This window comes from Oenanthe melanoleuca, chromosome 4 (genome assembly GCF_029582105.1).
Source record: "Oenanthe melanoleuca isolate GR-GAL-2019-014 chromosome 4, OMel1.0, whole genome shotgun sequence".
In the NCBI taxonomy this organism is placed as follows: domain Eukaryota; kingdom Metazoa; phylum Chordata; class Aves; order Passeriformes; family Muscicapidae; genus Oenanthe; species Oenanthe melanoleuca.
Genome location: NC_079337.1, coordinates 67,686,096 through 67,708,968, shown reverse-complemented (window position 1 = coordinate 67,708,968; position 22,873 = coordinate 67,686,096). Strand labels below are relative to the sequence as shown.

Genomic DNA, 22,873 nt, shown 5'->3' with positions numbered 1-22,873 from the left:
CATTTCCGCGGCAGGGCCGGGGCGGCTCCTTCTGGGAAGTGCTGCCGGGCGCTTTCCCGGCCGGACCTCTCGCTGGGGCTGAGTGAGGCTGGGATGAGGCTGGACACGATCGTGACCGCAGTGGGAGCAGGGCTGGGGCCGGACACTCTCATGACCGCACTGGTGCAGGGCAGCAGCGTTACTCCCCTCCCGCCTCCCCGGTCTCCCCACTGCACCACGGCCGAGATGCTGTCCTGCCGTTCCCAGCTGCTGTCCTGGCCCCACACCGGCCCCACATGCTGGTTCAGGGCCCCGTGGGGGTTCTGGGGATGTGTAAATGTGGAAGGGATGTCTGCCAGCAGTTGCCAAAGTGGGCAAGGGGCTGTGAGGTCGTGGGCGTGGGTCCAACCAGACTGGTCAGACATCCCTGGCAAGGTGGGCAGGTGTTCCTGTCAGGTGAATAGGGATTCCCCCAAAGAAGGCAGGGGACTCCCAGGGCAGACAGGGGTCCCGGTCTGATCGGGCAGGGGTCTCCCAGGGTGAATAGGCATTCCCAGACGGTGAGCAGGAGTCCCCCATTAATTCCTCTGAGATGGGCAGGGGTCCCTATAGGGCAGCGGAGGCTGGGTGCTCGTGCACTGAGCTCCTGCCTAATGCACCGAGTACATTTGCAGAATCCAATTAACCTTCGATAACGAGGCCCTGAGCGACGTGGCTGTCAGCGGCCACCAGCCACCGGCACACTGTGGCCCCCCGACGGGCACCAGCACAACAGGACGGGCAGCACTGGCACCTGCAGCCCCCAAGCCGGGCAGCCCCCACCCCCAACAGCCCCCGGCTGATGTCAGACCCTGGGGAGGAGGGCGTGGGGTACGCGGGCACCCTGAGGGCACCCGGTTTGGGAGAGGGTACCGGTGTGCCCAGCCACGCATCCCGTGGCTCCTGGGCACTGGTCCCACTGACCAGTGGGGCTGGAGCTGCCTCTCCTGCAGCCCAAGAGGTGGGGGCTGCTTCTGCCCCACACTCCCACAGCATCCCCTCCTGTCCCCTGCTCCATCCCCCTCCCCACTGCCCTCACCCCACCGAAAGCCTGGGGGCTCAGCTCCCGCTCCATTGGCATCCATCACCTCTGCAGCCCCTCTGTGCCCCATAGCCCTTCTGACCCTGCTCCCAGACCAGGGATCTGGGGTCTCCGAGGGTTTGAGGGGGGTGGCCCGTGCTACAACCCCAATTCGGAACCTCAGCACCCACCCTCCCCCGCCCCAGGGGCTGCAGCCTGGAGGTGCCGGGGGGGAGCAACCCCCCAGAGCCGGGTGTTGGCGTCACCGTGCAGCCGCCCACGCACCCATGTGGCACCCGGCTCCTCCCCGAGGACACCGCGCAGTCGCCGAGGGCCACCGTGACGTCCGAGCGGGCGACTCGGCTGTCGGGTCTCCGGGAGCCCGCGGGGGGCCATCCGCGGCCGCAGTGACCCCATCCCAACCTTACACCGGTCCCATCCTGGCTCCATCCCGACTCCATCCCGGCCCCATCCATCCTCATCCCAGTCCTCCCTGCGTGTCAGCCGGGTCGGGGTGGGCACCGCGCCCACCGGCTGCTGCCGCCTCACCCCGCGCACCCCGTCCGGGTGCCGGCGCCCGCGGCGGGCGGGCGGCGGGGGGCACCGGGAGTGTTTCATGCGGTTAAGAAGTGTCTGATTGAGGCAGGAGGCGCCAGCAGCTCCCCCGGGAGCCGCAAGCCAAGGACTGGAGGACCAAATGCAGGCTAAAGTAATCCAATCTGGGCTGGTTCATCTAATTAGCCCAGAATTAACCCAGCAGCCAGAGAGGAGCTGACTGTCCCTCCAGTTTGCCAGCGGGTTTGGGGGGAAGCGGGAGGAAGAAGGGGACGTCCAGCGGTAATGAGATTACGGGGGGGAGCGGGCGGGAGCGGGCGGGCGGCAGCCTCTGGCCGGTGGGAACGTGGGGCCCTGCCAGGTCCCCGCCACGCCATCGCCGTGATGGCCGGGGCACCGGGACGGCCGCCGGCGGCACCGGGGACAGCCAGAGACCCGTCCCAGCGACCCGAGCTCCGGCAGCAGCTACCGAGCCCGCGGGATCCCCGTGGGGGAACGGGGACACCGGCACCGGGGATGTGGCACCACGAAGCCCGCGCAGCTGCACCGGCAGCCCAGGGCCACGGTGGGGGACGGGGAAAGGAGCCCCGGCAGCTTCGGGCAGCACCCCCGTGGTGGGGCAGGCAGGTGTCAGACACCACAGACCCCATGGGTCACCCCCTGCTCCCAGGGGCAGAGGGACGTGAAGGGCGCGGGGCTGGGAGATGCTGGTGCAGTTCTGGCGGTGGCAGGGCCTGGTGCTGCACTGGCTCAAGGCTGATTCCCTCCTGGAACTGGGCAAATGCCCTTTTTTCTGCCGCATCCCCTCCAGCTGTCACTGCCACCCACGAGAACCGCCAGGCTCTGCCCCTTGGGGTGGGAGGGGGCACACAGCGAGGACACCGAGATCCCTGCTGTGACCGAGAAACGAGGAAGGGTCTGTACTGGCACACTGGGGGTCCCGGGTGGTGGGACCCTGCCTGGTCCCCACGGTGGCTCGGGGGACCCTGGGGCAGGCACAGGGACGCGGCTTCCTTCCAGGTGGCCCAAGGGTCACTGGGGAGACAGATCCAGCGGCACAAGGAGGAGACGTGGTCACTGGGAGGGAGACACCCTGCACCCACAGCCAGGGTGGGAAGGAACTCAGGACTCCTTGAGCACCCTCAGTTCTTCCCTGCGTCCTCCCAGGGCAGCCCCGGTCGTGGAGCGTGCGGGTGCCGGGCAGAGGGGCTGCTCCGGCCTCAGACCCCCGTGGGCATGGGGCGGGCCCCGGCGCAAACAGGCGCCGGGTGAGCCCACATTGCCCCCGGCCCCGTCACAGCCCCCCAATCCATCTCCCAGCCCGGCAGATTCCAGCCCCTGGGCACGGCAACATCTGCCTCCTGCTCCGGGTTCAATTAACCTGCTGCCGCCTCCTCCTCCGGCACCGGCCATTTCCTCCCACTGCCACTGTCACCGCTGTCACTGCCACTGCCGCCGCCACGGCTGCACCCCACGGGGTCACAGCGGGTCCCTTTGCCGCAGCAGAGCCGGAGCCAGGGACTCTTTCCAGGTGGAAAAGCCACAGTAGGAACATTGGGATTTGTCCCGGCACCTGCCGGGCTGCGAGCACGGAACGCCAAGAAACCCATGGCGCCCGCAGGGCAGGGTCCCGGTGTTGTGTCCCGCTCTCCTTCTGGGCACACGAGGTTCCGTCGGTGCCCCTGGTGTGGAGAGGGGCAGCTCGGCAGTTCCCGGTGCCGTGGTGGGACGTGGGCACGGCCGAGGGTGGCACGGGCGTGTGCCCGTGCAGCCCCGATTCCCGGCAGAGCTGCAGCTGCAGGGACGGGCACCCCACACTGCGGCGAGCCTGGGACCACCCGGTGTCCCCCGGTGGCTGCGGTGCCCCTGGGATGAGCGGTGCCCCGGGCTGTGCAGTGCCCCCGGTGCCTCGGGGCGTGCCGCGCTCCCGGTGCGGCAGCTGCAGCCCCCGGTGCCGCCGTGATTTACAGGCGCAGGCCCCGGTAATGTCATTTGCCCCAGACCGGTGGCGCCAGGGTGCCCGGGAGGCCGCCTCCGCCCTGCCAGCCCCTGTCCCAGGGCCGTGACCCGCCCGGGAGCCGCCGGGAACCCACCCGCGGGGCCGCCTCGTCGCGATAGTCGTCGGAGGAGCTGGTCCAGCCCGTGCCGCTCTCCGCTGCCGTTGCCGACAGGGCCGGGCTGGGCTCTGCGACCGGGGAAGGGGGGGCGGGGAATAGGGGTCCATCCCAGGGAACGGCGGGTCAGGAAGCGGGGGCTATCTCCGGGAACGGCGGGGCCAGGGGTGTCAGACTCCATCCCCCTGAACAGTCTGGTCCGTGCAAAGTGGGGTCCGTGATACCGGGAACGACAGGTCCCGGGGAAAGGGGTTCGTGGCCCCGGAATTGAAGGTTTCCCGAGTCGGTGCCCCGGGAAAGGCGGTTTCCTGGGAAATGAGATGCCAGCTACCGGCAACGGCGGTAGGGGTTTGGGATCCATGGGGTAGGAGATTGGGATTTATGTCCCGGGATGTGTCCCTGTTCTGGGAACGGCGGGAACAACCCCTGGGTCCCCGCACCTGGCGCGTCCGGGGCCGCCAGATCCGTTCGCTCCTGTATGGACGGGCTTGGCGAGAGCCGGGCTCGGTGCGAAGCCTGCGCACCCCAAGAACTGGTCCGTGCGCCCCGCGATAACGGCGCTGGGGCAGGACCCGCTCCGTGCGCCCCGGGAGAGGCGGCTGGAAGCGCCGACGGCGCGGCGGACGGAGCGCGGACGCGAAAAGGCGCCGCGCTGCCGCTCCGGTGGACCGGGTGTGGAGTCCGGCGGACGCCCCGGCGGGGCGAACGGGTACGGAACACGTCGCTGCACGGGGGTCGATCGGGGCGCGGGCGCTCGGGACCCGACGGGCCCGTCCGCTCGTCCCGGAGCCGGGGCGGGGGCCCGGAACGGCGGGGGCGGGGGGGGTCCCGGGGTGGGGCGGGGCCCCGGGCTGTCAATCACGGGGCGCGGCCGCCAATCAGGGCGCAGGCGGTGGGAGTTCGGCCGGTCCGGATGGAGCGGGGCAGAAAAGCGCGTCCCGCCAGGGCCCGCAGCCCACCCGCGCTCCCGCCCCGGGGCCGCCAGCGGCTGCGAGCCATGCCCCGCACCCTGCCCTGGGCCCGCACCCGCACCCGGCACCTGCCCCGCACCTTGCTCCGGACCCGCACCCGCACCTTGCGCCGCGTCCTTCCCTGCACCGGGCGCTCCGCGCCCGTCGCCGCCGCCGCCCCCCGCCGCCCCCCGGCCATGCCCGCGCCCCGCCGGCTCTGAGCGCGGCCGGGATGGAGCGGGAGGGCGGCGGCCCGGGGCCCCCCGCGCCCCACGAGCCCATCAGCTTCGGCATCGACCAAATCCTGGGCGGCCCCGAGCCCACGGGGCCGCACCGAGCGGCGGCAGAACCCGACTACGGACTCTACGGCAGCGGCTACGGCCCCGCGGGTCCGCTCGGCTCCTACAACCTCAACATGAGCATGAACGTGAGCGTGAACGTGACCCCCGCGCCCGCCGCGCCGCCCGCCGGAGTCATCCGCGTCCCGGCGCACCGGCCCGCGCCCGCCCCGCCGCCCGCCGCGCCCGCCGCGCCGCCGCCGGGGCCCGCGCTGCCGGGGCTCACCTTCCCCTGGATGGAGACAACGCGCCGCATCGCCAAGGACCGGCTCTCAGGTGAGCGCCGGGACGGCTGCTGGGGGCTACCGGCGGCTACTGACGGCTCCGGGACTCGCGCGGCACCGGCCGCTCCCGGGGTTCCGTCGGGGCAGCGCGGTGCGGCGGGCGCGGCGCGGGTCGGAGCGGGCACGGGGATCGGACGGGGATGGCGGGGACCGTGCGCTCCACAGGTTCCCACAGCGCCCCGTCCTCGCCCGCCGCCGTCGGGGCCCGCGGAAGCGGCGCGGGGTAGACGCGGTACCGGCGGCTCCACCGCGGCACCGGGCAGGGTCCGGCGGCTCCGGGTGGAGCTCGGGGGGCCCCGGCGGGCTGCGGTCTCGAGCTCCACTGAGTGACTGGTCCCTTCCCGGTTTAGAGGTGCCGGGTGCCGACCCTGTCCCACCGTAACCGGGAGCTGCGGGAGGCTGTGGGGAGCCGGGGTGTGGGGTGGGTCCTCTGAGGGGTGCGGAGTGAGGGCTCCCTTGGCTCGGAGAGTGGGGTGGGGGCTCTGCAGAGTGTGAGATGTGATGGGGGGGGGCTCTGTGGGGACACGATGCGGGGTGGGGGACCCACTGTGGGCCTTGTGAACCCCAGAGGATGGGGGCGGTGGTGGGGGGCTAACTGTGGGGTGTCTGGGGATGGGATCCCAGATCTGAACGTGCAGAGATTGGTGTGGAACAGAGTGCCAGTGCTGTGTGAGAGCCCAGGGTGGGCCTGTGGCGATGCTGGTGTTGGGGAGGCAGCAAGGGGTTGAGGTGCTGCTGCTGGGGCTGGGGCTGAGCGCCGTGGTGGGGGCTGAGCAGGAGTGCTGGGTTGGGGGTGCTGCTTGCTGCTCCCGAGAAGCAGGAGGGGTGCTGAGGTTGGGGTCGTGGGTGCTGGGACCGTGTGTGGGTGCTGGAGACCCCCGGCCTGGCTGAGCTCTGCTCCCGCCCAAGATGGCGGCACTGCCACGTCCCCAGTGTGTGGCCGCGTGCGGGGACAAGGCTGGAGGCCATGCAGGGCTGGGGGCCGAGTCCCGGCCATGTGGGCGATGGGGTGGTGTGAGGTGGGAGCCTGGGGACTCTGGGGGTCCCACCCGGGCGCCAGCCGAGCCGTGTTCGCCTCCCGGCCCAGGCCGCCATCGCAGCGGTGACGAAGCACCGTCCCCGCGCAGGGGTGGCGGGTGACGTCCTCGTCTCCTGCCTGGCGCCAGCCTTGGGTGGATGGGGCAGCCCCTCCCCGGCACGGGGTCTCCCAGCCGCAGCCATCACTCAGCACCGCTGGCCTTGGGGTGGGCTGCGGGCAGGAGGCATCTGGTCCCAGCGAGGGGCCGCCCCGTGCGGGGAGGGGGCGCGGGGGCCTCGATCCCCCTGTCTGCACAGCTCCACCTGCCTCCACCGTGCAACCGTGTCCGCCCCCGCCGGCGGCCAGGCGGCCTCCTGGGCGTGGGTGGGAGGGAGGGTCTGTGGGCGCCCAGGGGTCCCTGGGGTGCTGTGGGCTGTGCCCCACGTCCCTGTGCCATGGAGGCCTGTGGTCCCGTGGCCATTCGTGGTCCCACCACATGGTGCTGGCCCTGGTGGCCACGGCGCCACGGGGATGTGGTGCCATGGAGTCATGGCTTGGCCGAGGCCACTGCCAGACAGCAGGGGTGCAGGTGTTGAGGGCTGACCCTGCCAAGCTTTCATTTTCCTCCATGCTGCTTAGCTGCTCTGATGCTCCCTGCAGCTCCGGCAGCTTCTGGGGCTGGGATGTGGCATGTCGGCCTCATCGGGGCTGGCTCACACCTCAGCTGGGCAAGGACATCCCCTTCCCTGGCCCCTGGCAGTGGCCAACTACTGCTGGCCCATGGGAAGAGACACTGTTTGCCTCCCAACAGCCTCTGTGCTCCCATCCCCTCACTGGTGGGGCTGGGCAGCCCCTGCAGTGCTGCTCGATGTGGGGGGAGGGTGGTCCTGCGTCAGTCCTGTGACCAGGCCAGCCCATCCACCCCGACATTCCAGTGCCAACCGCTGGGCTGGGGGAGCGATTGTGCCGTGGGGTAGGAAAGGGGATGGGTCCTCCCTCATGCCATGTCTTGAGCTGCCCCCACGTCCTCAAGATGGAGCAGCAGGAGGGGACGATTCTGGGTGTCCCACTCCCATGGCCCCAAGCCCCCTGACCTCCCCCAGGGTCCTGCTCTGCTGTGCTTTGCCGGGGTCACCCCGAGTCCCCCCTCACCCTGCTGTCCCCACAGCCGCGCTGTCGCCCTTCGTGGCCACGCGGCGCATCGGGCACCCGTACCAGAACCGGACGCCGCCCAAGCGCAAGAAGCCGCGGACGTCCTTCTCGCGGGTGCAGATCTGCGAGCTGGAGAAGCGCTTCCACCGCCAGAAGTACCTGGCCTCGGCCGAGCGGGCCACCCTGGCCAAGGCCCTCAAGATGACGGACGCCCAGGTCAAGACCTGGTTCCAGAACCGCCGCACCAAGTGGAGGTAACAGGGACGGCTTTGGGGTGGCCGCCACAACTGTGATGGCCACATCCCTCTGGCAGGCACCCCAACACATCCCTCTGGTAGACACCCCAACACATCCCTCTGGCAGGCACCCCAATACATTCCTCTGGCAGGCACCCCAACACATCCCTCTGGCATCCGCAAACCCCACATCCCTCTAACAGCGAGCCCCGTGTTCTGGGAGAGGATGGGGCCGGGGATGGATGGGCTGGGCTGCCCGTCACCGTGGGTGATGCGCTGCTGGCTGAGGTCTGGGCGTGCTGTGGGGCGTGTGGGGCAGTGGCACGTGGCAGCGCCAGCTGCACTCCGTGCCAACGGCGGGTGTCTGCAGGCGTCAGACGGCAGAGGAGCGCGAGGCGGAGCGGCAGCAGGCCAACCGGCTGATGCTGCACCTGCAGCAGGAGGCTTTCCAGAAGAGCCTGGCGCAGCCGCTGCCGCAGGACCCGCTCTGCATGCACAACTCCTCGCTCTACGCCCTGCAGAACCTCCAGCCCTGGGCCGAGGACAACAAGGTGACGTCGGTCTCGGGGGTGGCCTCTGTGGTGTGAGGGTGCTGCTGATGTGCCAGGAGGAGGCAGTGGGAGCCCGGTGGGCTCTGAGCCTGGGCCGTGGCAGGGAAGGGGCTGCAGCTTCCTGAGAGCTGACCCACTGGCAGCCCCCTCCCTGCCATGGAGAGCCCCCCAGGACCACCCAGGAAGGGAGGCCGTGCCCCTGTGGTTGGACTCAAAGCTTCACCAAACCCCACCTGGAGCAGTGCTGTGGGCAGCCCCCTGCCTGGACCCCCAGGAGCCCAGGGATGGGCCTCCACACCCTGTGGACCTCTGCAGCCCCCTGCCTGACCCCCAGGAGCCCAGGACTGGCCCCTGCACCCCACGGATGTCTGTAGCCTCCTGCTCAGACCTGTGGGAGTCAAGGACTGGGCCACTGCACCCCATGGACACCTGCAGCTCCCTGCCCGGCCCCACACCTGGCAGGGTTCTTCAGCTCCCCCACCAGCAGCTCCGTGGGTCATGCTGGCTCCCTTTGGGCCCCACAGCCTCCAGCCCACCTGGAGCAGGGCAGGGCGTGGACCTCCCATTCCTGGTGCTGGAAGCCCCCCACCCTGACAGCAGGGTCTGCACCACCTGCACCACTTGCCTTATCCCGGTCGGAGTTTGCCACCTCCGGCTTCTCTCTGTGCTTTCCGGGCTGGACGAAGGACGTGGCCACCCCGGCCCCACCCCGTGGTGGGACAGACTGATGGTCTGGGCCCCTGCCCCCCCACGCAGTGGTCTGTCAGCTCCCTGTGCCTGGACACGCCCTTGCAGCCCCCGCCATGGACTCGGGTGCCCCCCATGCTGATGGATTGCACCAGTCCCTGAGTCCCCCCGGGACTGCCGTCACCTCCCCCAGACTGAGCCTTGGTGTGACCCACAGGACACTCGTGGGGCGCAGAGGGGCTGAATCCCCCTTCTTCTGGCAAATCTCTGCACCCCCTCCCCGGTGACCCCCTCAGTGGGGGCTCCCCCCGCCAGGACCATCCGGCTCAACTCCAGCCTCTGATGATGATGATGGAGGCAATGAAGGGGGTGGAGGGGATGACAGCGGTGACCTTGACCCTGAACTCGACCTTGTCCCCCACCCCACCGCTCTCCACGATGCTGCAGCCCCTCACCCCACTTTTGGGGGACAGGCTTCTGCCGGCTCCCCCTCTCCGTTGCTACCGGGAGGAGCCGGGCACCCGGTACCGGCGGGATTGGCTGCGGTTCCGTGACGCGGAGGGGTGGAACCGCATTACCACCGGGATGAGCGCGGCCGAGGGCCGGCCCCGGTGCCGGTGGGGCGGCGGCGAGGCGGTGCTCCGTGCCCGTGCCGAGGCCGCCGGTTACCGGAGGCTGCTGCGAGCCCGAGCCGCCGAGGTGGAGGCGTTGCGGGGGGCGGTGGGCGCGTTACACCGGCAGCTGGAGGGGCTGCGGGACCGGCGGAGCGGGGAGCTGGCCAAGTACCAGGTGCGGGATGGGGGGGGCCGGGGGGCGCCTGGGGGGTGGGGAGGGAGCGGGGGTGGGGGCTGGGATGTGAGAGGGGGGTGGATGTTTTTTTGGGGGGGCGGTGCTGGAGCTGGATGCCCGGAGGGATGGGGAGGAGGGGAGGGGGATGGGGTGGGGCGGGGGTCAGGGGTCCGGATGGGGTTGGGGAGCCCCAGGAGGCAGCGGGAGAGGCGGTGAGATGGGATGAGGGAGTTCAGGTGGGACTGGGAAGTGGGGTTTGTGTGGGTCGGGCTGTCCCTGTGGGTGGGTGTTGGGGATCCTTTGGGTCCACGTGGGGTGTAGGGAGGGGCTGTACCCGGGATCTCTGCGGGGTGGGGGGCGGTGCGGAGCTCCAGGGCTCTGTGCGGGCGGGGGTCGGGCCAGGGGTGCCGGGAGTCCGTGTAGGTGGGGTTCGGGCGGGGGATCGTGCGGATCGGGGTCGGGTCGGGGGTCCGGGGGCATGGGGAGGTGTCCGGGCGGGGCTCCCTGTGGGGAGGATGTCGGGGCAGGGGTCACTGTGTGCGGGGGTCCCGGGGGCCGCCCCGGCGCTGCTGACGGCCCGGCTCAGGAGCGGGTGGCGGAGCTGGAGCGGGAGATCGGGGCGGCGGAGGCGGAGATGGCCCGGTGCCTGCGGGAGTACCCGGCGCTGCTGCGGCTGCGGATGGCGCTGGAGGCGGAGATCGCCGCGTACCGGTACGCGAGGGGGGCGCGGGGGGCACGGGGGGTGAGGGGCTTAGCCCGGCCCTTCTTTTCCAGGGAGATGCTGGAGAGCGAGGAGCTGCGCCTGGGCGGCCTGGCCCCGCCGTGACCGGACCCCCGGAGCCCCGGTCCTGCCGTTACCACTGGACCCCCGGGACCGGATCCTCAGCCCCACTACCGGACCCCGGTTCCTCTGCCGGACCCCAAACCCCCCACGGTTCCTTGGGACCCTCTGGACCTCTCTGGACCCACGGAGCCCCGGTCCTTCTGCCCCCACCCCGTTCCACGGGTCCCCCGGACTTCTGCGTGCCCCCCGCCTGCCCCGGGACCCCCGGGAGGGCATCGCCCGTGGGGACACACAGTCACCAGCCTCTCCGGGGTGGGGGTCCCGGCCCAGACCCGTGTGGAAGCACCTCAATAAAGCCCCGTGGCATCACCCGGAGCCGGCCCGTCTGGAGGAGGTGGGCAGCACCCCCGGCTGTGCTCCAGGGGTGTGTGGTGGGGCAGGGGCTCCGTGGGAAGTGGGCTCATGGAGGGGTGTGGGTTCCCCTCACACCCGAGCTGGGCAGTGCACAGGGGCACTGAGGGGGCTACAGCTCATTGTGGGGCCCCAGCTTCGGTAGAAACTGCGCTCCCCCAGTGGTGATGGGTGGTTCCTGATTCCCCCCCGCCACCGTGTCCTGCACTTTGGGTCAGGATGGGATCCTGCTGCCCGGGATGTGGGGACGGGGTGTTGCCCCTATGTCTGGGGTCATTGTCCCACCGCAGTCCCCACAAAGGAGGAAGAGCTGGAAGGGGTTTTTGGAGAGTGGAGGAGTTCGGGCAACCCGTGTGCAGCTGGGCAGGGCTGTAGGGACTCTCTATCCCGCCTGTCCCCGAGCTGGGCTGGAGCACGGGTGGAGCCTGTTCCAGCCATGCAGATGGACCCCAGAGCTGAGTCTTGTGCCAGCCGGGAGCCCCTCGGGGAGCTGTGGGGGCTCAGCACCTCCCTTCCCACACAGACACCAACTAGAGTTTGTGGTGGCAAAGCCAATCTTAGAGTTTTAATAGGGGGAAAAAATCCTTTTCCGAGCTGTAAAGGGGTGAGGAGGGAAAGGAGGTGCCCGTTTGTGGGGTCAGCACCCTCAAAGCCACGGTTATCAGGGTGCATCGAGGCCCATCCAGGCGCTCCAGGGGCTCCAGGCCGGGGGGTTGTAGGGGTCCCGGCAGCTGATGCGCACCCGCCGCGCCCCCGCCTGCACCGGCGTCTCCTCCACACCCTCCACGAACTGCTCAACCTGCAAAGGGGGCAGGGCACGGTCTAGGGAGACCCTCGGGGAGGGGGCACCAGCACCTCCTGACTCCAGCAGCGCTGGGGGGAGCAGGGGTGACGGCCAAGGGTGGCAATTCATCACCCCAAGAAGGGAAGCAGCAGGGTGAGGAGTGGCCGTGGCTGAGCAAGGCACAGAGAAGAGTCAGGGGTGGGGCAGGGTGGGCACCCCCTGTTACCTGGGTGCCGTTGTGGAGCTCATACTGTAGATGGTAGAGCAATGCAAAGTAGGACTTGGGGAGCGGCCAGGAGGCTGGGGGGGCCCAGGCCAGGTGGAGCTGCTCCCCCCGCTGCTGCAGGATCAGCTCCTGGGGCGGATCAGGACGCACTGTGGACAGAGGGGGCTCAGAACAGGGGCTGAGACCCCCCTGGAGCCTCCAGTATCTCTTGGACACCCAACCCCACCCTGCTGCTCCTGCCCTGAGCTCACCAATGTCACGGACGAAGAAGAGCCTGGAAAGATTGAGGTAGGAGGTGTCCGAGAGCCCTTCCAGGTGCAGCTGGAGCGGGTGCAGCTCCTCTCCAAAGGGGCAGAACGAGGGATCTGCCAGACTGGTGTTGAACCAGCCATGGTCACTGGCCACCGGCACCCACGGCCCCACGGAGCCATCGCTGTGGGGAGGGAGGTGTCAGAAGGTCTTAGGGCTAGGTGGCCACGGTGCTGGGGGGGGTCTCAGGGCACCCACCTGCGTGTGAGGCGGGCACGGAAGACGGCAGAGGAGGGGCCAGGCCAGGAGCAGTGGAAGGAGCCGTTGTAGGACTCAGCCTGGCAGGACACGTTGATCTCCTCCTCACCTGAGGGGGCCGAGGGGTGACTGGTCAGGGGCTGCATGAGGCCAGGAGAGGTGCCCCCCTCCCTGCATGGCACTTGTGGGGCTCCCCCCCACCCCACATCCATGCCCAGAATCTCCTGGTCCTCAGCCCTGCACCCCACCCGCAGCTGCCCCAGCCCTGCCCCTCCGTACGGGTGCTGCTGAGCACCACGTAGGTGCTGTCCAGCAGGACGGGGCCAGCCCAGCAGCTGTAGTTGCCAGTGGCTGGCAGGTCCAAGCCGAGGATGGTGAGGTTGTGGCCCTCAGGCAGCAGCTCGGCCATGGGCTCCTCCTCCCCGTCCAGTGTCCAGTAGATGTGCTGCTCTGAAGTGTCACATTGCACCACCACGTCCTGGTTGAGCTTCCCCACCTGGACTGGAGAGGCAGAGCCTGTGGTCAGAGATGGGCTATGGTGGGGGCAGATTGTTCCCCAAAGGGACAATCCAAGGGGCTGGGTGCCCCTTGGCCTCAAAAGTGCCCTGTCCCACAGTCCTCACCCTGCTCCTGCACTCCACATCTGTCCCCCCACTCCCTCACCCCATACCCACCCCACATCACCCTCATGCTCATCTCTAATGTCCCAGCAGAGCTGTCCCAACTCCTATCAGAGGGATATGGGTTCGGGATGCCCCCCACTCCTTCTGCTTCCTCTGCAGTCCCTGCAGCTGCCCCAACCAGAAGGTTCCCCCTCCAAGGCCTCCCCTGTGTCCTGGGAGCAGCACTCACACTTTGGGGGGAAGGCAGTCAGGGGTTCTGCAGGCACAAGGAACAGCACCAGTCCCACCAGCACCAGCATCTGGGAAGGGAAAGGGAGGGGAAGGGCAGCCCCAGCTGGACATAACCCAGGAGAGGGACACACCCAGTGGGGCCAGCCAGGGCAGAGCCCCCAGCCCTGGGAGCAGCATCCCCAAAGCAGGATCCCCCCTAGACCCCCCAACCCTCCCTGTCTGTGCTTACCTCTGTGTGTCTCTCTGGTGGGCTCGGCAGGGCTGGGGGCTGCAGTCTTATAGTGGGCTGGACTCCATGGGGCTGCCCCAAGGTGCAGTCACAGCAGCATCACAGTTCTCAGAATTGGAGAGTGGGACCCACGCTCAGCCCCCTGCCTCCCACCCACCCAGCCTCGGGACTCACCGCTGGTACTTCCCAGGGCAGGGGGGCACTGCACACCCCCTGCCCTGCCCTGAGTGCCAGAGGACGGGTCCCCCTGGGAACAGCTGGGCAAGGGGCAGCGCTGGGCACCCGGAATTCTGGGGTGGGGTTCTGGGTGCTCCCAGCTCTCCCAGAGAGGTCCTGAGCCCCTGCACCACCTGAGGGTCTGCACATCACCGGGTACTGAGCAGAACTCGGGGGTCAGGGGGACCAGTGAGGTCTATCAGCACCTGTGCTGGGGGTCTGGAGAGGGGCAGCTCAGGGCTGGGCCCCTCCGGGTCCTCGAGGAGAGGGAAGGGTTTCCACAGGGGCTCAGGGTGATGCCCACAGCCTGGCACAGATTGTCTCACCCCTTCCCTCCCCTCCTCGGGCCACTGCGTCTCCCATGGGATGCTGTGCAGAGATGAGGACGTAGGGACAGAGATCATCATTGTCACCAGGTGCCCCTTTGCCACCCCACTGATGCCAGCCCCCGATGAGGGCTTGTAGCAGACCCCACCCTGGGGAGGGGAGCACTGTACCCTTTCACGTACTTTCTGGAGTTCCTAGAAAGTAAAGGGGAAGTGGGGGCTGTGGGAGGCTGGGGGAGCCCAGCTCTCACCTTTTGAGGCACTGTGGCCAGGACAGGGCAATGGGACATCCGGCCCCTCCCTGAGCAGAGCCAAGCCCCTGTGTGTGGGTGGCAGGGCAGGGAGGGGAAGCTGGGGCCCCCAGGCGCCCATGCAGCAGCTCAGCCCTTGGCTGTAGAACTGCAGCGGACCCCGACAGGCGAGGGAGGGACGGGCTGCTTTGCCCGGGGTGCACCACGCCCTGCCCTGTCTGCGGGAAGCAGGCGCTGGCGGCAGGTTCGCCCCCACCTCGCCAACCGCAGCTTCCCCTTGGCTTCTGCAGAAGAACCACAACCACGGAGGGGAAGTCCTCATGCAAAGGCCAGGGATGCCCTCAGTGCCTCAGCACAGTCGGAACCCCAGCCTGGCACCCGAAACAAGGGTGGGAGGGGAGCGAGGGCTCCCAGATAGAAACCATCCCGGGAAGGGGAGTGAAGCCTTCCAGACAGAAACCATCCCCGGGAAGGGGAGTGAAGCCTTCCAGACAGAAACCATCCTCGGGAAGGGGAGTGAGGGCTCCCAGACAGAAACCATCCTCGGGAAGGGGAGTGAGGGCTCCCAGACAGAAACCATCCTCGGGAAGGGGAGTGAGGGCTCCCAGACAGAAACCATCCCCGGGAAGGGGAGAGAAGCCTCCCAGACAGAAACCATCCCCCGCAGATGGGAGGAGCAGGGACAGAGCCCATCCCAGCCAGACCCCTCTGTTGTGATGTCCCTCGGCAGGATGGACCCACCCTGGCTGGACCCCTCGCTGAAGTCATGGACACGAAGCCAGGAGCAAAGGTCACAAAACTTTATACAGGAGGGACCCGTGTGTGGCCCCTCGGCGCCGGGTGTGGGGGGAGCGGGACAGGCGATGCCTCCAGCCCCGCAGACCCCCGGGAAAGACGGGGTGAAGGAAGGAGCCCAGTGGGGAGGGCCCACACGACTCCCCTGGCCGGGGCCAGCACTCCCCAGTCACGCTCTGAGGTGCCGGGGTTGTCCCACGGCCGCTGGCCCTCGACCGACCGCGGCGCAGCGCTGAGGCAGTGCCCACGCCTCCCTGGGACCTGGGACAGCCCCTGCAGCCACACAGCCCCCCTGGGGCCTCCCCGGGGCTCCCCTGTCCCCAGGGTCATGGCCAAGCCCAGGCAGCCCCACCGCGGGGCTCCGCTGCTCTGGCTCACTGCAGGACGCAGACGTCCCCCTGCCCGTGCTGGTGTCCGGCCTCCTCTGCCAGCTCTGCCGGCTCTGCCGGCGCCTCCTCCGCTGCCACCACCTTCTCCCGCAGCTCCATCAGCAGGTCCCGGCCCTCGCTGGGGGGCAGGTTGCTCAGGTAGTACTGCGGGGCCAACTCCACCAGCCTGCGAGGACAGAGCGGGGTCAGCCAGCTCCAGGGGTCCCCTGTAAGGACCTGTCCCTCCCCGTCCCCTCACATTTGGGGCTGGATCTCCGAGACCACGCGCAGGCAGTTGTCCTGAGAGATGGTGAACTCGTGGTAGAGCACCCAGGGGGGCAGGCGGCGCGGGGGTGGCCGCAGCAGGTAGGCACAGGCGGGGGCCAGGTGGGCCACGTGCTTGTGCGTCAGCATCACGTAATTGCCGGAGCCGTCGATGTCTCGGGCGACCTGGGAGGGACCAGGAGAGAGTGGGGTGGCTGGCACCACTCCACAACTGCCCCCCTAACTCCCCACAGCCCCCTGGGCCCACCTTGAGGAAGTACCCGGAGATGAGGGCCCGCTGGATGTTGAGGGCGTTGGCGTCGGAGCCGAAGGCGGGCGGCGAGACCGGGAGCTCGATGCGGCGCATGACCTCGAGCAGCTCGGCGCGCACGGTGCCCGCCAGGCGCAGCGCCTCGGCACACAGCCCCTGCTTCCGGCACCAGCCCTCGTCCCCTGCGTCTGCAGGAGGGACAGGGGCAGTGGTGTGGGCACAGCGATGGGTTAGTGGGGACAGGGACGGGATAGTAGGGTCAGTGGTGTGGGCACAGGGATGGGATAGTGGGGTCAATGATGTGGGGACAGGGGTGGGATAGTGGGGTCAGTGATGTGGGGACAGGGATGGCACAGCAGGGTCAGTGATGTGGGGACAGGGGTGGGATAGTGGGGTCAGTGATCTGGGGACAGGGATGGCACAGCAGGGTCAGTGATGTGGGGACAGGGGTGGGATAGTGGGGACCGTGATATGGGGACAGGGATGGCATAGGGGGGCCAGTGATGTGGGGACAGAAATGGGATAGTGGGGTCAGCAACAGGACAGGGATGGCACAGTAGGGTCAGTGATGTGGGGACAGGACAGTGGTGCCATGGGGATGGGGACAGATGAGCAGAGAGCCTGCTGGGCTGGGGGCTTGGAGACCACAGAAGCACTGCTGCTCCCCCTGTCTGTGACCCCTTCACACAGTGGTGACAGGGATTGAGCACAGGGCACAGCCCCCAGTCTAGAGCTGGAACCCCCCAGATCCTCCCCCAGGCAGGCTGGGCACTTGGAAGGGGTCAGCAATGCAGCTCCAGGAACACCAGGAGGAGCAGGGGATACAGGGGTCACAAAGGGGTCTGTGGGATGCCCACAGGGGTGCAAGCCCCCCAGCCCCTGCCCACACTCACGCTGCTGGAAGGCATTGAAGATGTTGATGAGGGTGAAGTGGTCCCCGTTGGGGTGCAGCAGCGCCCGCCGGCGCAGGGCCACGGCCTCCTCCAGGTGCGTGGACAGGGGCACGAAGCAGGGGGATGCTGGGGGTGGGCAGGGGGGTCACTGTGTGTGCCCAGCACCTCCCCAGCACTGCTGGCTCCTGAGGGCCCCCCACCCAGTACCTGTGAGCATGGCAGCCAGGCTGACCATCTCCTCCACGCAGTCGAACTCGCAGGAGGCGATGAGGGCCTTGGCCAGCTGCGGGTCCAGTGGGAACTCTGACATGATGATCCCCACCTCTGACAGATTCCCATCGTCATCCAGGGCTGCCAGGTAGTCCAGGTCCTCCAGTGCTTGCATCAGCGACTCAGGGGCTGGGGTGGGACATCAGGCAGCATTGCTCACTCTGTCCTTCACCTGCCAGGCTCCCAGTCCCTCTCCAGAGACAAGCCAAGCCACAGTGATGGCCACAGCCATGGGTGCCCCATCTGCTCCAGCCCTCTATGGGCTCTACCTGGGCGGTCAAGGAAGTCACACTGGCCCATGTCAGCGATGTCCAGGCGCTTCAGCAGCAGCACGAGGCGGCTCAGGCTGGTCTCGCTGACGTGGGGCGCAGGGCTGGGGGGCAGGCGCTGCTCAAAGGCCTCCGAGTACAGGCGCAGGCAGGTGCCTGCAGGACAGAGGCCATGAGGGAGGACAGGGACAGGGCAGTGGGGACAGGTGCTGGGGCAGGGGCTGCTGGCAGTCCTGGCAGGGCACTGGAGCAGGGGTCTCACCTGGGGGGCTGCCAGCTGCTCGCTGCATGCGTGACTCAGCCTGGCTCCGGCTGATGGGCCGCAGCACCTGCGACTCGGCGCGGATGCGGGGGTTGTACACCTGCAGGAAGTGAGAGTGGCACCCCTGCCATCCCCCAGGGCCCCTCACCTGCCAGTGCAGGGCCACCACTGCCACCTCCTCCCCCGGGGAGATCACATCAGGGAGGATCCCACAGCCCACTGCGCCCCAGACCACCACCATCCCTGCCCCACTCACGCTGCGCAGCTCCAGCCCCGAGTCGATGACGAAGCGCACGGCGCCCAGCGAGAAGGACGAGTCCCCGAGCCAGTGGGTGACGATGACGCGCCGCTCGCGGCTCTCCTCGGGCGTCTCGTAGAGTCTCTGCGCGGCCCGGCCCACGCCCGGGTGCAGCGGCAGCACCAGCAGCGGGCCCAGCGCCGGGCTCAGCGCCACGGCCTCCGTCTGGATGGCAGCGCAGCACTCAGAGATCTCCTGGGCAAGGACAAGGGGCACAGGTGACACCTGCCGACACCTGCAGCGTCCCCATCCGCAGGTCAGGGTGCTGCACCGTGCCTGTTTCTGTATATGGGGTGAAAGGACACAGTAACGTGGCCCTCTCTTGCATTGTGTAAGAAAGAACAAGAGCAGTTCACTGAAGGAAGCCATTGCCTTAAATAAGACACTTCATGCATAACAAAATATAGACAGTTCATTGGTCAGAGAAGGAGACACCTCTTGTCCCAGGCTTTCTTACAGATCCAGCAGGTGTTTATCCTTGTTATAATTCTTTCTCTTGTGTTTGAAGTAGAGAAAGAGGCTCTAGCTTGAGAAAAACCCTAGCTGAGCCTGAGAAAGCCAAACTGGAAAAATCCTTTAAGATTATCCCTGGGCCTGTAATGGCCACACATGCCCTGCGCCCACCTCCCGCTGCAAAGCTCCCCCAGTTTGACCCCAGCACCTTTTGTGTTCCCCCACCAGCCCACCTGCTCGCTGGCCAGGAAGACGAGCACGTGGCCGGGCTCCTGGCGCCGGTGGATGTCCAGCACGGCCTGGCAGGCAGCAGCCACGCTCCCGTGGGCCGGTGGCTCCCGGTAGAGCAGCTGTGGCAGGGAGCTGTGCCCCGGCACCCGCACCACGGGGGGATCCCCGCAGAAAGCGCGCAGCCGCGGCTCCAGGGCGGGCGAGGTGATCACCACGAGGCGCAGGGCCGGGCGCTGCTGCAGCATGTCCTTGAGCAGCCCCAGCAGCGCGTCCGTGGGCACCGTGCGCTCCTGCGCCTCGTCCAGCACCACCACCCCGTACTGCCGCAGCAGCGGCTCCGACGTCATCTCCCGCAGCAGCATCTCGTCCGAGCAGAACCTGCGGCGGCCACACCCCGTCAGCCCCTTCCCCCCGGCCTTTCCCCCCTCCCCGCAGCAGCCCAGGCCGAGGCCAGGCTGGATTAAGGGATTAGGGGGAGCTGAGCGGGATTAGTGCTCTGCGCTCCCGGCGCGGGCCCCGCCGTACCTGAGGATGGTGTCGGCGGTGCAGCAGTCCTCGTGTGGCACGCAGTAGCCCACCTCGTGGCCCAGGTTCAGGTCCATCTCGTCGGCCACGCGCAGCGAGAGGCTGAGGGCGGCCAGGCTGTGGGGCTGGGTGCAGGCCACCAGCCCGTGGGCGAAGCGCAGGGACAGGGCGTACTCGGCGCACCACTGAGGGATCTGTGGGGACAGCGTGGCTCCAGGACTGTCCCCTCCCTGCTGTGCCCCTCCAAAGGGCACAGGGACCCTCCCCATGGATCTGGCTGCAGGATCTCCAGGGGCACTCATAGCTCAGGCAGGATCTTCCCTCCCCACAGTCTGTACCAGGAGCACCATGGCCACACACCTGCAGCTTCCCGCTCCAGTGTGGGACACCATGACCCTGCTCTGACATTAGGGACACGGGACAATGGCCTGGGAAACCCCACAGAGAGGGGCAGGGATCATCAGGGAACAGCTGCTGGCCAAGTGCCTGGCCTGATGGTGTGGGACAGTGCCAAGGCCACGTGGATGTCCCTTTGGCACCAGCGACCTGAGTCCTACTTCCTCCTGTCACCTCTGAGCCCCCCACGAGCAATGCCTGTGCCTCAGTGTCCCCAGGGACTGCAGGAAGGGTGCTGCACCCAAAAACACCGGCCCTGGGGCCCGCACAGGGGCTTTGTTCCCCAAACCTGGCAGTGCCAGCCCAACCCAGCAACTCAGCAGGTCACACCCACGGAGGTGATTTGGCTGAACACCTCGAGCCCAGGGCAAACACCCCGATAGCCTGCGGCGACCCAGCCCATTCCGGCCCCGCAGCAGCCACAGCTGCAACGCCGCTCCCTGCAATCCTTCCCCCGGTCAAAGTCTGCCAGGTGCTGTCCCCGTGTCACCAACAGCTGGGACCAGCTCCCTGGGGCAGCCGGGAGGGATTTGGCAGCCCCTGCCTCCAGCTCCGGGAGGGGCCGTTCCCCCTTCCCGCTGCCACCTCCCGTGCCGGTCACTGCGGGTTTGCCCGGAGCCCAGTGCCCACCCCGCGGGGCTCCGTGCAGCATTCCCGGGGGCCCGGCTCCCTCTCGGTGTGTCCCACGGGTCTGGAAGGATCCACACGCAGCTCCCGGGCACCCCAGCAGCTCTTGCCCCTCACCTGTGTGCTCTTGCCGGTACCGGGAGGTCCGGACACCAGCACGATGCCACTGTTGCCCTCCAGGTGTTCCATGAAGCTGTACTTGGTGGTCCAGACCGGCAGCTCCCGGCGCTGCCGCAGCAGCTCGTAGTAACGGGAGGAGAAGGGCAGCCCATCGTAGGGGTTCACCTCCAGGTCCCCGTCGCAGCCCAGGGACGCGTCTTCATCCTCCTCCTCCTCGTCCAGCGCGGAGCCGGGGCCGCTCGGCCCGGGCAGGGGAGCCGGGGCCCCGGAGCCGGCCATGGCGGAGACACCGGAGCTGCGAGGGCGGGCGGGGGTGGAGCGGCACCGGCGCTGACCCACCCTCGCCTACGAACCGGGAAGGAGCCCGGTGCAGCCCAGTGCCACGTCCCGTCCCGCGGGGAGGGGAGACCCGCGGGTACCGGGGACGGGCGGGGGATGCGGGCACAGGGGCACGGACAGGTGCGGAGAGGTGACACGGCCGCGGAGTCCCGGAGCAGAACCGGGAGAACGGGCAGGGAACCGGGAAAAGGGGATGGGGCACCGGGAGAGCCCCGCGGGATGGAGCAGAATGCGGAGACCGGGCAGGGCTGTGCGTGGGAACCGAGGCAGGACACAGGGGCTGCAGGACACGGCGGACACCTTGGGAGGGTCGGTCCCGAACGGCACGGGCCGACCGGGTGGGCAGAGCACCTGTACGGGACGGTCCGGACCGGGCACCTGAACAGCGGCACCGGGCCGGAGCTCAGCGGAGCGGAGCGGGCGGGCAGGTCGGGGGCGGGGCGGGGGCGGGTCAGGGGCGGGTCGTCCGCATCCCCCCGGGCCGCGGCCCCGGTTCCGGCCCCGGTTCCGGTTCCGGTCCCGCCGCTCACCTGCGCGCGCCACCGCGGGCCCTGCCTCGGGACACGGTCACGGGACCCACGCGCCGTCACGTGTTCCACCAGCGGCAGCCAATCAGCGCCCGCGCCGGGCGGGGCCCGGATGTGGCGGCGGGACCGGACCGGACGGAGCGGACGGGACCGGACGGGACCCCCGGCACCCCGGCAGCGCTCCCGCCTCCGGCCGCGGCCCGCCCGGCCCGCTGCCCTGCGATACCAGCTCCGGTGTGCGGCTGCAGCCCCAGCCCATATTCGGATCGGGCTTCCCGGTACCGCACATCTCGGTGCTGGTGCTGAGCGTCCCGGTGTGGGACCGGGCGTACCGGAGCCGGGCATCTTGTACCGGCGCATCCCGTAGCAATGCCGGGCATCCCCATTCGGGACATCCTGTACTGCTGTCGGGTGCACCGGAGCCGGGCATCCCGTACCGGTGTCGGTCCTTCCGTACCGGAGGATCCCGTTATGGATCACATTGGTGCTGGGCATCCTGCTGCCGGAGCGGGGCATCCCGTACCAGCACTGGGTGTATCGGGGCCGGGTATCCCGGTGCCGGACATCCCGTACCGGTGAAGCAGCTCCCTCGGCCGCGGCGGCTCCCGGCGGTACCGGCAGGTGGAGCTCCCTGACTGGCGAACGGCCGGGGCCGCGGGGCAGGGACCGCGCACCGAGCGGCGCCTGCTGGCCCCGGGACTGCGGAAATCGGGAACCGGGAACCTCAGAGGCTGCGGGAAGTGCTCTCGGAGAGCCCCGGCAGCTCCCGCACGCCGGTGTCCGTGGCACATTTCCTTCTGTTCAGCCCCGGCGCTGCCAGCCCCGGGACCAGCGGGCAGGTCCGTGCACCGGCGGGGATCTGGCGGCACATCCCGGGCGGCTCCGGCGGCTGCTCTGAGTCCTGCGTGTCCCGCCTCGCACCTCGGCCCGGGCGGTGACACCGGAGTCACGTTATGGCGATTTTGGCCGATCCCACACCCACCCCATCTCCCTCTCCCGCGGGGCTCTCCTTGCCCTCTGCTTTTTCTCAAGGCCGGTTTTTGGTCAGGGGGTCTGTCCTGGGGCTGGGGGTGACCCCAGAGCAGGCTCAGGATGCAGGGAAGGAGGCGAGTGCTGGCTCCGAGGGGCTGCTGGAGAGAGACGTGTCAGTCTGTGGGAGCAGCAGCAGGATTTGGGGGGCTCAGAGGGTCCCAGGGCAGCGTGGCCATGAGGGGGTGAGGGTCTGGAGCCTGTGGAGCCACCAGGATTGGACAGGGCCAGCAGGAGGAAGGAAGTGGCTGGTGCTGAGCCGTTCTCCACGCGCCCTCCTGGTGCTGCAGGAGCCGGACAGGGCACAGAGCCAGAGCTGGCACAGCTGGGCCTGGTGCTCTGGGGGATGGGATGGAAATGTGGGCAAGCCAGACTCAGCCATGATGGCAGAAACCTTGTCCCAGCAGTGCTGGTTCTAGCCACGGCTCCGAGTGACTCCTCGTGCCATGGGGTGGCTGGAGAATCCCATGCTCCCAACTCCAGCCCCATGTCCTGCTGGGGGCTGGGTGCTCACCCACACGGGTCACCGTGCCACCCCATGACCCACCCCAGTGACCAGAACCATCTTGGCAGTGACCCCTGACCCACACCTGTTGGGAAGGATGAATCAGGAAAACCTCATAAATGTGATTGCC

General features: G+C 68.7%; 4 protein-coding genes across 4 annotated transcripts; 2 read left to right on the top strand and 2 right to left on the bottom strand.

Annotated features, from left to right (window-relative positions):
* The first annotated feature begins 4,883 nt into the window (after positions 1–4,883).
* Positions 4,884–8,283, top strand: TLX2 (T cell leukemia homeobox 2). The gene is made up of 3 exons (XM_056489282.1): positions 4,884–5,272; positions 7,467–7,704; positions 8,057–8,283. Exons 1-3 carry the CDS (start codon positions 4,891–4,893, stop codon positions 8,271–8,273), a joined length of 837 nt encoding a protein of 278 aa, XP_056345257.1. The 5' UTR covers positions 4,884–4,890; the 3' UTR covers positions 8,274–8,283.
* A 10-nt stretch (positions 8,284–8,293) lies between these two features.
* Positions 8,294–10,871, top strand: LOC130252088 (alpha-internexin-like). Its single transcript, XM_056489283.1, has 3 exons — positions 8,294–9,713; positions 10,300–10,424; positions 10,488–10,871. Exons 1-3 carry the CDS (start codon positions 9,267–9,269, stop codon positions 10,537–10,539), a joined length of 624 nt encoding a protein of 207 aa, XP_056345258.1. The 5' UTR covers positions 8,294–9,266; the 3' UTR covers positions 10,540–10,871.
* A 654-nt stretch (positions 10,872–11,525) lies between these two features.
* LOC130252086 (interleukin-12 subunit beta-like) lies at positions 11,526–13,347 on the bottom strand. Its single transcript, XM_056489281.1, has 6 exons — positions 13,278–13,347; positions 12,705–12,926; positions 12,426–12,534; positions 12,170–12,351; positions 11,919–12,067; positions 11,526–11,707 (listed from the first exon to the last, which is right to left on the bottom strand). The coding sequence occupies exons 1-6, from the start codon at positions 13,345–13,347 to the stop codon at positions 11,570–11,572; spliced, it is 870 nt and encodes a 289-aa protein (XP_056345256.1). The 3' UTR covers positions 11,526–11,569.
* Positions 13,348–15,087: 1,740 nt separating this feature from the next.
* On the bottom strand, positions 15,088–21,211 carry DQX1 (DEAQ-box RNA dependent ATPase 1). The gene is made up of 11 exons (XM_056489280.1): positions 20,341–21,211; positions 19,201–19,394; positions 18,678–19,053; positions 17,950–18,186; positions 17,694–17,793; positions 17,432–17,587; positions 17,100–17,291; positions 16,893–17,018; positions 15,997–16,187; positions 15,724–15,914; positions 15,088–15,651 (listed from the first exon to the last, which is right to left on the bottom strand). The coding sequence occupies exons 1-11, from the start codon at positions 20,620–20,622 to the stop codon at positions 15,471–15,473; spliced, it is 2,226 nt and encodes a 741-aa protein (XP_056345255.1). The 5' UTR covers positions 20,623–21,211; the 3' UTR covers positions 15,088–15,470.
* Positions 21,212–22,873: the final 1,662 nt, after the last annotated feature.